The sequence below is a fragment of the Taudactylus pleione genome, unplaced genomic scaffold (assembly GCF_031769625.1).
Source record: "Taudactylus pleione unplaced genomic scaffold, aTauple2 ptg000976l, whole genome shotgun sequence".
In the NCBI taxonomy this organism is placed as follows: Eukaryota; Metazoa; Chordata; class Amphibia; order Anura; family Myobatrachidae; genus Taudactylus; species Taudactylus pleione.
The window spans coordinates 2,892,285-2,909,690 of NW_028285377.1; the positions used below are offsets into that span (position 1 = coordinate 2,892,285).

The 17,406-nt window shown below is 39.7% G+C and overlaps 1 protein-coding gene across 1 annotated transcript in view; it reads left to right on the plus strand.

Moving 5' to 3' along the window:
- CARF (calcium responsive transcription factor) overlaps nucleotides 1–17,406 on the plus strand; it is a 308,136-nt gene that overhangs the window by 182,936 nt on the left and 107,794 nt on the right. Inside the window, exon 11 of the mRNA XM_088460719.1 lies at nucleotides 10,265–10,436. Within this exon, the coding sequence (XP_088316845.1) occupies nucleotides 10,265–10,436 (172 nt within the window). The remainder of the gene's footprint in view (nucleotides 1–10,264; nucleotides 10,437–17,406) is intronic.

Here is a 17,406-nt window from a genome sequence, read left to right on the forward strand (position 1 = left end):
GCCCTTAATGCCCTGCATGCTGGTACTTGTGGTTCTCCAAGTACCAGCATGCGGGGCAGGCTAGCTGGGACTTGCAGTTCTACTTGTAAAGACAATGTTTGATATTCTTTATTTACACCACACCACACAATCAACCCGCCACCCACCGCCACCAGGGGTGGCGGGGATAGCCCCGGGCTATCAGCCTGGGCCTGGGGTGCCCTGGAGAGGGTGACCCCTTTATTGGGGGGGTCCCCAGCTCTCCAGGGATCCCCGGCCTGGGCTGACTAGCGGTCAGGGCTGATGCTGCGGCTGGGGGGCCCGGTGAAAGGGCTCCCCTGGCTGTGGCATCAGCCCCCCGCTAGAAAAAGTCCAGTGCTGGTTCTGGAACATACAGGGGAACCCTACTCATTTTTTTCCCCTGTATTTCCAGAACCAGGACCGGATCAGAGCCCAGAGCTGGTTGCGCAGAATACGGGGGACCCCTACGTCGTTTGTCCCCCGTATTTTGGCAACCAGCTCTGGTTCTGACTAGCCCGGTGCTGGTTGTGTTTAAGTACAGGGGACCCCTATGTCGTTTGTCCCCTGTATTTAAGCACACCCAGCACTGGGTCACTAATGCCCGGGGCTGGTTGCTCTTTTTTTGGGGGGGAGGACGCCATTTTTTTCTCTTTTTACACAGGTTTTTTTTTTTTTATTTACCACAGCAGCACAGACGGGTCTCACGGACCCGTTAGTGCTCTGTGTCAATGACACAGATGCAAGTAGCACGGATCTCCTGGTCCGTGCGTGCATCTGTGTCATTGAAATACACAGCAGCACAGACGGGTCTCACTGACCCATCTGTGCTCTGTGTCACTGTCAATCACACAGATGCATGTAGCACGGATCTCACGAGTCCGTGCTACATGCAAATGAGCACCATAATGCTGATTGGCTGAGAGCCGTGACAGACGGCTCTGTCAGCCAATCAGCACTTTGCCCATTAAAGGCAAAGGCATTTTTTTTTAAATGGCCGCTCGAGGCAAAACCTCGAGATCCGACAGCAGATCTCGAGGTTTTGCCTCGGGAGAGGGATCCGGGGCAGACAGGGAGATCCGAGCTTGGGCTCGGATCGCCCCGGATCCCCGAAGTTCGGGTGGGTTCGGTTCTCAGGGAACCGAACCCGCTCATCCCTAGTGTATACACACGGTCAGATCTGTTAGATGAACGATTTTACCAACGATTTGAACGCTTTTTCGAATTGAATCGCCCTGCTGTTGTAATAAATTACCACGGTTAATTGAATTCCCCCCAAAATCTTCAGCCTACGGTCACATATTTGCACTTGGTCTCGTGAAACTAGCACATCTTGGAAACTTGAAGATTACTCTGATATACGTTGCCATTTTGGCCAGAACACTGGACTTTTTGGCTCATGGTACCCATTATTTAGGGAAGAATGTTATTATCCAGACATAAGATTGTACAATCTTCTGATAAAGACACAACTTGTCACCTACCAAAAATGGAATGTGCATGATGTGTGTTCCTTTACTTCATTAAAGAAGAACATGAAGAAGCTGACAGCAAGAGCTTTTATAGGCGAGTCCTGTGGGGGATTGATGGCATTTTTGCTACTATTCCATCTCAGACTTCTAATAATAGTTTAAGTCTGCAGATCAAGTATAATAGTAATTCCCAACACAGGTCATATGTGAGAATATACTGATTTCCAAGTAGCAAATGGCTCTTATTAATTGAAGGTTCCCTTGATGTGAGATTTAGCTGTGCTTGGGACTTTTAGTACCTCTTAAGCTGGCCATCCACTATACAATTTTCTGTCAGATATCTGTCCAATTTGGCTGGTAGGAATGAAAACCTGGTAATGTATGGGAGCCAATGACAGTCGATCTTATGGTTTTAAACACTGAAATAAGGATAAAAAATTGTTCAAATTGGTTACATTTGTGTTTTTTAACCAATTTGAATGACCATTTTTGGCTATTTTCCAGTGTTTGTGAGCAAATGGACGATTGTCATTTGCTCCCATACGTTACCAGGTTTTCATTCCAACCAGCCAGATTGGACGGAAAATTGTATAGTGGATGGCCAGCTTTAATATATTAATGAAATGTTGATATGTTTATCAATTTTTGTTTGTGTAATAAGTCTATTATGATTAAATATATTACATATTGAATATTACATGAAGATTTAGGGCTTAGTCAGATGTTGCATTGCTAAATGCTGGAAACACAGGACACCAAAGAGATTGCTAATACCTGTGCACTTGTCATGGATATTTTATATGGAAGATAATATATGTGCCATTTACTGAGAAGAACATACACTGAAAAAGTGGAAAACTGACAGTGAGAAAATGTGTTATCATAAGATAATGGGACCAATAAGACTGTACGGAAGCAGGTCATTTATTTTGGTGGACAATGCACGTGTAATATAACTTCTTTACAAGAAAATAAAGACTTTGATTCCTGTACTGGGACTTGGACACTGACTATACAGGAGACTAATATCATTACGGACCTCCTACACCTAACATTACTATCCAAGTTATTTCCAAGTAGCAAATAGCTCTTACTAATTGAAGGTTCCCTTGATGTGAGATTTAGCTGTGTTTGGGACTTTTAGTACACATTATATATTAATTAAATGTTGATATGTTTATCAATTTTTGTTTGTGTAATAAGTCTGTTATGATCAAATGTTGCTACTGTTGAAGCCGGTTCTCTATATTCATTTTTGTCCTAAAAAAAGCACATTTATTATATGTGTGTGTGTATGTATATATATATATATATATATATATATATATATTCTAGGTATCCTTAGCTGCCCTGTTTGTGTTATTATATGTATGTATATTTATATTCTAGGTATCCTTAGCTGCCCTGTTTGTGTTATTATATGTATGTATATATATATTCTAGGTATCTTTAGCTGCCCTGTTTGTGTTAATATATGTATGTATATTTATATTCTAGGTATCTTTAGCTGCACTGTTTGTGTTTATTATATGTAAGTATATTTAAATTTTAGGTATCTTTAGCTGCCCTGTTTGTGTTGTTATATGTAAGTATATTTATATTCTAGGTATCTTTAGCTGCACTGTTTGTGTTTATTATATGTAAGTATATTTATATTCTAGGTATCTTTAGCTGCACTGTTTGTGTTATTATATGTATGTATATTTATATTCTAGGTATCCTTAGCTGCCCTGTTTTTGTTATTATATGTATGTATATTTATATTCTAGGTATCCTTAGCTGCCCTGTTTTTGTTATTATATGTATGTATATTTATATTCTAGGTATCCTAAGCTGCCCTGTTTGTGTTTATTATATTGTGACAAGGTCACTGGCATCATAGTGGAAGGCATGTATATTTGCCCTAGATTCCTGACCTATATCTTTTGAAACCTCAGGAAGGTTTTTGTGTTAGGAGCTTTTTGGGTTATTAGCGTCACATGAGGCTAATTAGGGTTTTAAGCTGTGTGGCTGTTTTTTAGTGCTGGGAGGCTGAGCATTACAGGGAGACACTGCCTGGGGAGAGGACAGATTTTCTTGTCTCTGTGCGAGAATCAGGTTGATGAAAGCAGGTAAAATAAACCTGAAAAACCCTTCTTATACTTTGTTTATTAGTGAACTAGGATCACTTCTGTATAGTTAGTGCCAGACGGCAAGGTGTTTATTTCTGTTTATTTTGTTTGTTTGCCTAATAAAACTGGTGGAGACCAGTTGCACCAGACCAGTGGACTTTGTGTGATTTCTCAGCTGCTGCGCATTGCCAACTACTCCAGGAGATGGTACCAGTTCCCCGACTTTGCTACATGTGGCGGAGAATGCGGGCACAGTGGTCTGCGCATAGGTGAAGATAGCAGCAGCTTTGAGAGTTCTGCAGAAAGCAGGTCTGTGTCTGTCTGGACTGATACTAAATGTGGCACAGAGTAAAACTGCAGGTGTGATACTCTGCAGAAACTTTTGCACAGTGGGACATGCTGGGAGCTGTGGTGCCTCACACATACTGTAGAAGCAAGTCCAGGTGGTGCTTTGGCTGCAGAGTTGTGGAATCTGGTTCAGTTAAAGAGCCAGACATTCCTTTTTTGCTGGAAACCAGTACTGATACATGTCCTGGGTGAAAGAGGCTACAAAGTTGCTGGAAAAGCCCAACAATATGGAGGATATTGTCAAGGCCTTGCTACAAGTGACAGCAGTACTGCAGGAAGCCTCAAGGGTACAGCAAGAAGCTACCAGGCAACATCACCTGGAGATTGAGGAGATATGGCGGCAACATCAACTGGAGGTTGAGGAGGCACAGCGGCAACATCAACTGGAGGTTGAGGAGGCGCAGCGGCAATGCCACCTAGAGCTTGAGGAAACCCGGCGGCAACAGCACGAGGACCTTGAGGTCCTAAAAGAGGTGGTACAGCATCTTGCAGTACGGCCTGGAAATGCTTTCCCAAATGTTCAAAATGGCTCCATAAGGACAAGCCATTTCCTTCAAAAATTGACAGAGACTGATTATGTGGAGGCGTACTTGACTACCTTTGAGAGGATGGCCGAGCGGGAGAGTTGGCCTAAGGATCAGTAGGCTGCATTGCTGGCCCCTTTCTCTCCAGCAAGCCTCAAAAAGCATACTTTGACTTAAGCACGACGGATGCTTTGAACTATGAAAAGCTAAAAGCAGAAATTCTGACTCGCCTGGGAGTTATCTTGTCGGTCCGAGCGCAACGTGTGCATCGCGGGGTGTACTACTTGGATAAACCTCCCTGCACACAAATAAAATGGTTACAACCAGAGACATTAACTGGACCTCAGATGGATGAAAGAGTTGTCATGGACCGTTACTTGAGGTCCCTGCTCACGGCTTTACGCAAGTGGGTGAGCCACGGGGATCCTAAGACAGCTGACGAGATAGTGGAGATGGTGGAAAGGTATCTGGCGGCAGAGGAACTGATGGCTATGCCTCAGCAGCCCCCAGATCTACGACAGCGCACTTCAGTGAAACCTGGTAAGACTGTTCCATGGGAAAAGGGTCCTGGGCGGTTAAGGGAACTTAAAGCTGAAGAGAGTGCTCGGTTCAAAGATGGGTCAGTGGGGCCAGAAAGGTCTCACATGCCTAAAAGACTGGACAATTATGTGATTAAATGTTTTAGGTGTGGTATGCCAGGACATATTGTTGCTAATTGCCCAGTTGTTCAAGAACCTATGCAATATGATGCTGTCTTTGAATGTCTTTCTTTGCCAGGTTAGACTGTACTGTTACAACTTTAACTGAGTCAGAAAAACAAATGTGTGAAGTTGTTATGGGAGGTAACTGGGTAAAGGCATTGTTGGACTCAGGAACTGTAATCACCCTGGTGAAAGATGGGTTGGTAAATGCTTTAAAGGGCCAGCACTGTTGGTGTAACTTGCATACATGGTGACACCCGTTATTATAATACTGCTGAAGTGAATGTTGAGACCTCTTGTGGCTCAGCTGTGGTTAAAGTGGGAATGGTCCCTTCCTTAGTACATGATGTTATAATAGGGAAAGACTTTCCCCATTTTTGGAAATTGTGGAAGTTCCGTGTGGTCAAAGTGGCGAACAGTATAGAGCCAGTAGACCATTCTTGTGATATGCTAGCCGCAGGTGTGACCCCGGAACCTTCAGACTCTTGCCCTGTTGCTAGTATGGCTGGGGAAGTGGTTGATGATAAGGAACAAAGTGAGGTACCTCCTCCAGAGGAGGCACAGGTGATAGAAAGGGCAGAAAGCATACCTCCCCTTGAAGTGAGAGAGGATTTGTTTGCTTCTAAACAGTTAAAGGACTCCACCTTGATAAGAGCCAGAGAAAATGTGAAAGTTGTTAATGGGAACCCATTAGACCCAGATAGCAGGCTTACGTTTCCACACATGGCCCCTAACAATGTGCTCTTGTGGTGAGGTAAACTATAAAGTATACCAACCAGGCAAAAGGAAGCCTGAACAAACTTACCATGTTAACCTTATCAAACCCTGGAAAGATAGGTTAGCTCTGTTAGCTGAACCAAGCCCACCAGTAGCATCAGTCCCTTTGGTTCCAGAAGTAAAAGTGTCCGAAACCCTGTCCGCCACTCAAAAGAATGAGGCTAAGGAGTTGCTTATTAGGAACAGAGATTTGTTTTCAGCACTTCCCGGCCGCACAGCCATAATAAAGCATGATATCATTACAGAGCCAGGGGTTAAGGTCAATCTAAAGTCATATAGACTTCCTGAAGCACAGCGTGAGGCTGTCTCTAAAGAGGTTAAGAATATGCTGGAACTGGAAGCTGGAGCCTGATGACAGCCTACGCTTCTGTAACGATTTTCGTAAGTTAAATGCAGTTTCCAAATTTTATACCTATCCCATGCTACGTGTGGATGAGTTGATAGAGGGGCTAGGGACAGCCAGATATCTCACCACACTGGACCTGACAAAGGGTTATTGGCAAATGCCATTAACTGATAGGGTGAAGAAAAAACTACTTTTTCTGTACCAGAAGGGCCATTCCAGTATAGGATGTTGCCTATTGGGTTGCAACCTTTCAACGAACAATGGTTAGAATTTTGAAACCCCACAGACAAAATGCAGCGGCCTATCTGGACGATGTGGTAATCCACAGTCCAGAGTGGGAATCTCACTTAGTCAGGGTACAGGCGGTACTGGACTCAATTAGGAAGGCCGTCCTAACAGCCAACCCTAAGAAATGTTGCCTAGCAATGGAAGAGGTTCAATACTTGGGGTATACCATAGGGAGAGGCCTGATTAAGCCCCAGTTAAACAAAATTGAAGCCATACAAAACTGGCCCTGTCACGCAACAAAAAAACAAGTTAAAGCTTTTTTTAGGGATCACTGGGTACTACAGACGGTTTATCCTAAATGTTGCCACCACAGCAGTGCCACTAGCGGACCTTACAAAAGGGAAACAGTCTAACTTGGTGAAATGGGGCCCTGAGGCTGAAGAAGCATTTCTGGAATTGAAAGTGGCTTTGTGTTCACAACCGGTGTTGATAACACCAGACTTTTCTCAAGAGTTTGTGGTTCAGACAGATGCCTCAGAGGTAGGCGTAGGAGCAGTGTTGTCCCAAAGTAGGGATGGGGAGGAGCACCCCATTGTTTATCTGAGCAGAAAACTCAATGACCATGAAAAGGGTACGTTGTTATTGAAAAAGAGGCGTTGGCCATTAAGTGGGCGTTGGACACTTTGAGGTATTACCTCTTTGGTAGACGGTTTAAGCTCATAACGGATCATGCCCCATTAAAATGGATGTCAGTAAAGCGAGGCCAAAATGCCAGGGTAACAAGATGGTTTTTACTTTGCAGGAATTTACATTTACTGTGGAACATAGGCCTGGGTCCCAACTGGCTAATGCAGATGTGTTGTCCCGCATCTTTTGTTTGGAGGCTGCAAGTGTTCCGTCCCCCTGGGTCGAAACTGGGGAAACAGACTTTCGTGTCTCTGTGTGAGAATCGGGTTGATGAAAGCAGGAAAATTAAACCTGAAAAACCCTTCTAATACTTTGTTTATTAGTGAGCTAGGATCACTTCTGTATAGTTAGTGCCAGACGGCAAGGTGTTTATTTCTGTTTATTTTGTTTGTTTGCCTAATAAAACTGGTGGAGACCAGTTGCACCAGACCAGTGGACTTTGTGTGATTTATCAGCTACTGCGCATCTACCCCAGGAGATGGTATCAGTTCCCCGACCTTGCTATACTATCTACAATATGTATATTTATATTCTAAGTATCCTTAGCTGCGTTGTTTGTGTTATTGTATGTATGTATATTTATATTCTAGGTATATTTAGCTGCACTGTTTGTGTTGTATGTATGTATATTTATATTCTAGGTATATTTAGCTGCACTGTTTGTGTTATATGTATGTATATTTATATTCTAGGTATCTTAGCTGCCCTGTTTGTGTTATATGTATGTATATTTATATTTTAGGTATATTTAGCTGCCCTGTTTGTGTTATTATATGTATGTATATTTATATTCTAGGTATCCTTAGCTGCCCTGTTTGTGTTATATGTATGTATATTTATATTTTAGGTATATTTAGCTGCACTGTTTGTGTTATTATATGTATGTATATTTATATTCTAGGTATCTTAGCTGCCCTGTTTGTGTTATATGTATGTATATTTATATTCTAGGTATATTTAGCTGCACTGTTTGTGTTGTTTATATTCTAGGTTTCCTTAGCTGCGTTGTTTGTGTTATTATATGTATGTATATTTATATTCTAGGTATCCTTAGCTGCCCTGTTTGTGTTATATGTATGTATATTTATATTCTAGGTATATTTAGCTGCACTGTTTGTGTTGTTATATGTATGTATATTTATATTCTAGGTATCCTTAGCTGCCCTGTTTGTGTTGTTATATGTATGTATATTTATATTCTAGGTATCCTTAGCTGCCCTGTTTGTGTTATTATATGTATGTATATTTATATTCTAGGTATCCTATGCTGCACTGTTTGTGTTATTATATGTATGTATATTTATATTCTAGGTATCCTATGCTGCACTGTTTGTGTTATTATATGTATGTATATTTATATTCTAGGTTTCCTTAGCTGCATTGTTTGTGTTATATGTATGTATATTTATATTCTAGGTATCCTTAGCTGCATTGTTTGTGTTATTATATGTATGTATATTTATATTCTAGGTATCCTATGCTGTGCTGTTTGTGTTATTAAATGTATATTTATATTCTAGGTATTTTTATCTGCCCTGTTTGTGTTATTATATGTATGTATATTTATATTCTAGGTATATTTAACTGCACTGTTTGTGTTATTATATGTATGTATATTTATATTCTAGGTATATTTAACTGCACTGTTTGTGTTATTATATGTATGTATAATTATATTCTAGGTATTTTTATCTGCCCTGTTTGTGTTATTATATGTATGTTTATTTATATTCTAGGTATCTTTAGCTGCCGTGTTTGTGTTATTATATGTATGTATATTTATATTCTAGGTATATTTAAGTGCACTGTTTGTGTTATTATATGTATGTATATTTATATTCTAGGTATTTTTAGCTGCCCTGTTTGTGGTTCTTTTTTAGTCTGTTTTAACCTGTGAAATAAAAATTCACTATTTTACTTATATTTGCAGTAGTTTTTAGTTAATACCATTATTAGTATTCACAATATTATATTTAGAGGAGGGATGTTTGCAGATGTCCGCTTATTTCTGTCTTATCATAAGATAACATGACAAATCCATATATGGTAGTACACATACATAACTGTCAACTGAATTATTTCAAAAACTATGCATTATTTAAGAAAAAAAATTAAAACCTTTTGAAAACCATAAATTAAGACTAAGCAATAGTTAGAGATAACTTGCATAAGCAGAAATAGCCCTTCTATAAATCATTTACATTTTACTCATCCATCTCTAGAGCACTTACAAATTATAGTTGCATAGCAAGCCTCACAAAGTTCTTCACACTGTACCAAAAAGACAGAAGGTAAATGGGTCATAGTACTGCCAACACATGGCTCTGCTCCCTCATTCTAACCCACATTAGTGGGTCAGCAGCTAGTATTCCCTGACTAAAGGCTCCCCATACACCTCCTGATGATGTGTTGTCCAATCCAACGCAGATCCGCTGGTCGGAAATGCTGACCAGCAGCCATTGATGTTCCCCGATCCGTTGGATGATTGGTGACGTTATACATGTTAAATTTCACCGATTTGCAAATCACAATCATATTTTGATCTTGTAGGCAAATCAGTGAAATTTAACTTGTTGGATTTCACCGAACCTCCGACCTGGCATCTGTGGATCGCAACATGTCACCTGTCGCTAGTGTATGGGGGCCACAACCCTGTGCGCACCACTTGGTCAAACCAGTCACTTGTCATCTGTGTCTACAAATGTGCTGGGAATTGTAGGAGAGTTATTGTTGCTGTCACCCGTCTTCTTCACCAACGCCATGAACAATTCACACCTCCTGGGTAATGTGTAGCTGATACTGCTCCTCTTTGCTCCGGCTGAATCTTTTCTGAACATTTACTTTGGATCAGTTTTGCTGGGTAGCTGATAGAACGCTAACGTGGGACAGCTGGGGGTGGATTAAACTGTTAGTATTCGTAATGGTGTTTTATTTATCTCCTATATTTCCAGTCAGTCCTCAGTCTATCATTTGTTAACGGTTATGTAAACAGACAACTAAATGATTATTTATCCCTATGGTTCTCATTGTTACTTTATAATACTCTTTTATTATTTCTTACTTGACTCTCCAGGAAATTTGTGGAGCGAGAGCTCTTCAAACTTGATGAAATTCCTGAACGACATAACCTGTCCTACTTCCCAACTGTGAATGACCTCAAAAACCACATTCATGAGGCACAAAAAGCCCTGGGTAATGGAGAGCTCATCTATGATCAGGAAGCTATCCCAGGAGCAATTAGAGAGGTACGTGGAATATGCTTGCAAATGAAATATCCATAAAAATTATGTTGCAATATGTTGCATCCATGTATCATGCGCATACATGGCGCATGGTGGTAAGTAGGTTAATGAAATGACTATTCTATCTTCTACGGGTTGCACAACACAAAGCTGCTGCAGGTAGTTTCTCTTATTGGATTTTATACCCAGCGTCATACATGCGTTTTTCCATGGACCACATATAGAATATATTTTACATAAGGGTCTTGTTGGTTTTACAGTTCTGAGCTCACCTTGTTTCAGCTCACATAAAATAGGTTTGTCAGTGCCAAGGTAATGTGTAGTGAAGAATAGATCAGGACTGTTGTGAAGCTGTAAGTATCAGTAACCCTGGTAACCATTACTCGCCTGCCCATCACTGCTTGAGCGTGCTACAACTTGTGGGACCAGAAGTTCCAGTATGCCCTTACAGCCAAGACACAAACACCATTATTAAAAGTCTTATTACCTTTCTATTGATCTCCTGAATCCAGAGAGGATATTATTTCTTTATTCCTGAAGTAATCCATTCGAAATAAAAAAAAATCCAAACAAAATGTTAAGACAGCAATTCTCCTTGTTTCCAGTGGTGCTGCCCATGAATGACCTGAAGCCAATCAGAGAGGTTTTCCTACGCTCCAGGCAATTGTTTACAGTTCTTTGTATAGTGCCTGCATGACTGGAACAATCTGTATCTACAACATACTTACATGTACTACTATAGGGTTAATTTCACCAGGAGCCAATTAACCTTCTTGTATGTCTTGGAGTGCGTGTGAAAACCGGAGTACCAGCGGAAACCCATGTAAATTTGAGGAGAACATACAAGCTCCACACAGTCATGATTAATCAAACCCCAGTGCTGTGAGATAGCAGTGCTAACCACTGTGCCACAGATATGCCCACAGTATTGACCCCTTAATTTAGGTTATAGTTCTGCAAGCGTCAATATATCCAGTTTATGACTTGTATTTCCAAAAAAGTGCTTGATGTATTTTGTCTGTGGGACACTGGAAGGGTGAGTATAACCTGCGGTTTTAGCTAAGGCACTTTAAATTCACCTCCAAATGCTCAAGCTTCTTTACCTCTATACCCCTCTGGCTGTCTGAGGCTGCAGGTATGGACAGAAATCCCTGTGCCTCCAGTGCTATACCAGACCAGGAACGGTACTGGACCGTGCATCAGATGTTCAGCAGTAACCTTGGATGCAGGGTACTCTGATGATTGAGAAGGTGTTGGGGGTCTGGTGACATCATCTGTCATAGCTGCCTCGTACTAGGCACAGACAGCATAAGGGGGATGTAATTTTGACAGCAGAAATCCATCAACGCTACATGCTGGGAGGAGTGGTCATCACTTCATTAGCTCGTCCTTGGTGGGGCTTAACTAAATGGACAAAGCAGTCATTTTCTGGGAGCAATATTATCAAACAAATGGGTACTGTATAACAGATGGCGCTAAACATATATATAAAAGGGATAGAATAATACGACTGATGGGTTCAGAAATGATACATATATACTTATAAATCACCACCAAATGTGTAGTTGTACTTCAGGTGCATAGAAGAAAATCCTCCTCCTTTGTATTTTTATGGAATATATGTCTCAGATGAAGTAACCGAAAAAATAAAAGATTATATAGAAATTCATAGTGTAGTATTTCCTATAACCAGAATTTCTTTAAACCCTTTAATCCTTTAGAATGTAAGCTCTTATGAGCAGGGCCTCTACCTTCTTGTGCTTCTCCTTACTTTACTTTCACCTACTTCTTACCCCCCACCAGGGCACCTAACACTTGCTTACGCTCTATTGCATATCTAGGTGTTATGGTCACTTATGTATCAATGTATATTATCCATGTCCTTGTCCTAATTTGTACTGTAAGTCCGTTGTCAAATTATTTGTTTATGTGCTTTGTAAGGCGCTGCGGAACACTTGTGGCGCCATATAAATAAAGGATAATAATAATAAACTCAAATAATTGGGTTCCCTTGTTAATCACTAAAGAAAAGCGTACCCCAACTCACAATAGTGAATACTATGTAGTCCATATAACGGTGTCTTTATCTTGTCTTCCACATTCTAGGTTTAAACACCCTCAAAATCTTGAATGTAAACACACCCTACTTACAGGGCTGGATTTCTGTCGAATCCTATAGCAGTTTCTTTATAGATTCCGTCCCACCGTTCTCTCCCCTTCAAATAAAACTGTGGAAACCTCGGTCATAAAAGGAGAGAAAAGGTCTTGGTACCTCCTTGTTTTTCCAAATATTTTTATTTTTGACAGCATGCAAAAACTCTTAAAAACACATCGAGTCCCATACAGTAGTAAGAAAAATACCTGACCTGTATAAAAAGATGTTTAAAAGAAGTCTGGACTTCAGGTCAGTGAATATCAAGCCACCGTATTGACTCCAAAAAGCACAAATGGTCCTCCCCCACCGATGCGTTTCGATGCACAGTATCTTCCTCAAGGTATAGAGAGGACCACTCTAATCCCACAATATATACCATGTCATGAATAATCTATATCATCTATACATGGATCAACTAATCTGACCCTTTCCTAACAATACCTAATAATATTTTCACTAGACAGAATCCTTTTGTGGTGTTGCATCCAACTTCCTATATATCTCTTCCCGTTTTTTTGCTTTCTTCAATATTATTCGGGCCACGCTCCATGTGACCGGAAGTACCCCACTCCGTCACCGGAATTGACATCACTTCCGGTCACGTCACCGGAACTTCTGGTGCACTATGTCCATGAATATGCTGCCGGGCTTTACCCTTCCTCCAAGGTTCTTAGCCTCTGTTTAGTTCCTGCTCAACTTCAACACTAGAAGTTCATCGGTGGCCATTTTCTTGTGGTCCAGATTAGTTTCAAAATAGTGGTGGCCATTTTCTTGGAGATATCATAACATATGTGTCACCGATGATAATTTCTCCTTCCCTCTCCATATATATAATATACGATCTATAACTTAAACGTATAAATTAGATCACTCCATATAACATAAGGATAAAATCCATATTCTTCAATAAATAAGGCCATCACATATAGCATATAGGAATTAGATAAAACATGCTCATAAAAAGTTATCCCCTCCGTCTCACATATGAATTTGGAGCAATAAAAACTATAATATGAACACTAATATATAGTATATAGGAAGTAAAATATTTATAATAAATATAAAAAGATCTAAAACCAAACATACTACTGTAAAAACAATTTAAGTTCAAAATCAATGTTGAGACCGGAAGCAACTAAAGTATTCAGTTCAAAAATACATTTCATATCTTCTTTCGCTAATCTACTAAGAGTGTCCTTACACCTTATGGAATCTCCTATTTTTCTAATACCATAAAAGTTTTTTATCTCTTGTATTGAACAATTGTGTACTGTTTTGAAGTGGGCTGATGGGGAGTGAGACTCCAACCCTTTCCTTATGTTGTTTAGATGTTCACCCATATGAACTTTCAAGCACCTTGTAATGTGTCCGATGTAAAATTTCCCACAGCCACATTCTACTGCATATATCACATTCTTAGAGTGACAAGTGATAAAGTCTAACACTTTGAGTCCTTCCATTAATAACTACCTCATCAATCTTCTTTTTATTAGTATTTTTGGGAATATGTCTGCAACCTATATACATTCCACATCTATGAAAACCAGTGGATTTATTCTCTCCCTTCTTAACTCCCACTGAGGAATGAAGGCTCCTCACTAGCTTAGTTCTTAAATTGCCAGCTCTCTTATAAATATGGGATAAGTAATTCCTCCCTATTAACCTCAAGTGGTTTTTTTAGGCCTTCTTTTACCCCACTTTCCTTATATCCACATGCCAGGAAGGACTCTTCCATAGTGTTGGCTTGTTTTTTAAACGTCTCTAAATCTGTACAATTCCTCCATAATCTTTTAAATTGTCCTCCCGGTATGGACTCCAAACAATTCATATGGTCACAGCTATTCCTCTGAATGTATGTCAATGAATCCGTGGGTTTCGCCCCGAGTAATGCCAATATTTTTATGGGCTTCTGGGAATAGGAGACCATATGGCATAATAATCCGTTTGGGGCGAACCTGGAGTCATGATCAAGATATATTGATGATATCTTTTTAATTTGGAAAGGGGAGAGAAGTATTTTAGATTAATTTTGTACCTATCTTAATAACAATAATAGAGGTATCCAGTTAACTTTTAATATAAGTAATGAAGAGATGAATTTTTTAGACATTACTATTTATGTTGAGGAGAAAAAGTTTCAAACCAAATCTTATCAGAAACCCACGGATTCATTGAGATACATTCAGAGGAATAGCTGTCACCATATGAATGGGTTGGAGTCCATACCGGGAGGACAATTTAAAAGATTACGAAGGAATTGTACAGATTTAGAGGTGTTTAGAAAACAAGCCAACACTATGGAAGAGTCCTTCCTGGCATGTGGATATAAGGAAAGTGGGGTAAAAGAAGGCCTAAAAAAAGCAATTGAGGTTAATAGGGAGGAATTACTTATCCCAAAACCTAAAGAGACTAATCAAGACAACTTTCAGTAGGCCTTCGTTTCAAATTATAATTCCCAATATAAGGAAGTGGAAAAAAGTTTTAAACGACATTGGTCAATTTTAAGGAAGGACCCTATATTAGGAAAAGTATTACCACCTAAACCCATCCATATTTGTAAGAGAGCTGGCAATTTAAGAACTAAGCTAGTGAGGAGCCTTAATTTCTCAGTGGGAGTTAAGAAGGGAGAGAATAAATCCACTGGTTTTCATAGATGTGGAATGTATATAGGTTGCAGACATATTCCCGAAAATACTAATAAAAAGAAGATTGATGAGGTAGTTATTAATGGAAGGACTCATAAAGTGTTAGACTTTATCACTTGTCACTCTTAGAATGTGATATATGCAGTAGAATATGGTTGTGGGAAATTTTACATCGGACGCACTACATGGTGCTTGAATGTTTTTATGGGTGAACATCTAAATAACATAAGGAAAGGGATGGAGTCTCACTCCCCATCAGCCCACTTCAAAACAGTACACAATTGTTCAATACAAGAGATAAAAAACTTTTATGGTATAAGCAAAATAGGAGATTCCATAAGGTGTAAGGACACTTAGTAGATTAGCGAAAGAAGAGATGAACTGTATTTTTGAACTGAATACTTTAGTTCCTTTCCGGTCTCAACATTGATTTTGAACATAAATGGTTTTTACAGTATTATGTTTGGGTTTAGATCTTTTTATCTTTATTATAAATGTTTTACTTACTATATACTATATATTATTGTGTTCATATTATATAGTTTTTATTGCTCCAAATGGGTATGTGAGATGGAGGGGATAACCTTTTATGAGCATGTTTTATCTAATTCCTATATGCTATATGTGATAGCCTTATTTATTGAAGAATATGGATGTAATCCTTATGGTTATATGGAGTGATCTAATTTATATATGTTTAAGTTATAGATCGTATATTATATATATATGGAGAGGGAAGGAGGAATTATCATCAGTAACACATATGTTATGATATCTCCAAGAAAATGGACACCACTATTTTGAAACTTATCTGGACCACAAGAAAATGGCCACCGATGAACTTCTAGTGTTGAAGTTGAGCAGGAACTAAACAGAGGCCAAGAACTTTGGAGGAAGGGTAAAGCCCGGCAGCATATTCATGGACATAGTGCACCAGAAGTTCCGGTGACGCGACCGGAAGTCATGTCATTTCCGGTGACGGAGTGGGGGTTACTTACGGTCACGTGGAGCGCTGCCCGAATAATATTGAAGAAAGCAAAAAAGCGTGAAGAAATATATAGGAAGTTGGACGCAACACCAGAAAAGGATTCTGTGTAGTGAAGATATTATTAGGTATTGTTAGGAAAGGGTCAGATTAGTTGATCCATGTATAGTTTTAGGGATGATATAGATTATTCATGACATGGTAAATATTGTGGGATTAGAGTGGTCCTCTCTATACCTTAAGGAAGATACTGTGTATCGAAACGCGTCGGTGGGGGAGGACCATTTGTGCTTTTTGGAGTCAATACGGTGGCTTGATATTCACTGACCTAAAGTCCAGACTTCTTTTAAACATCTTTTTATACAGGTCAGGTATTTTTCTTACTACTGTATGGGACTCATGATGTGCTTTTAATAATTTTTGCATGCTGTTAACGATACTTAGTTTTAAACCTTAATACGTTCCTGCCAATACCTTCTAAATCCTGCCTATACCTTCTAGAATCCTGGGTATACCTTCTAGAATAGTCGCAACTTAGCGTAATGAGTCATATAGTAAATAAATGCCTTCAGACCTTGAATGTGTTTCCAACGCACAAAAGGTTATTATTCAACATAAAAACAGTAGGTTACATGCTGTAATTTAAAGACAATTTAGCGCAAAGAAATCATACAGACCCAAGGTACAGTTATTACATACGCACGCGCTCTGGGACCAGTTACCAGAATCAATAAGAAACCTCCATCAACAGCATCAGCAAGAAGACTCCCGTTTGGGGTCTGAGAGCATATTTATACCCTTACAGGGACAGGCAATACAATAGGCAAGTTTGGCATGATTCCATTGGTTCTCCGTCACGGTGCTTCTGTTACAGGACATTTAACAGGTCGATTCAAATGGACACAGGTTAGCCTCCGACAGCCTTTTGTCTCCTTTTTCCCGCTGCATGCATATCTAAGCTGCTAACATTACATAGTACATTTTTGTGTTTTAACTCTCTACAGTCCATAAGTTGCGGACGCATGTTGCGATCTTCTCACCAATGACACCGGAATGCTGTTGAGACAGAGTAGATCAGTACAACACCAAACACGGTTTGCTTATCATGTACTAAACCGTAGATATCAAATCTTTTTTTCACAACGTTAATAATAAATGAATAAACCTTGGATATTACACTTTGGAGCT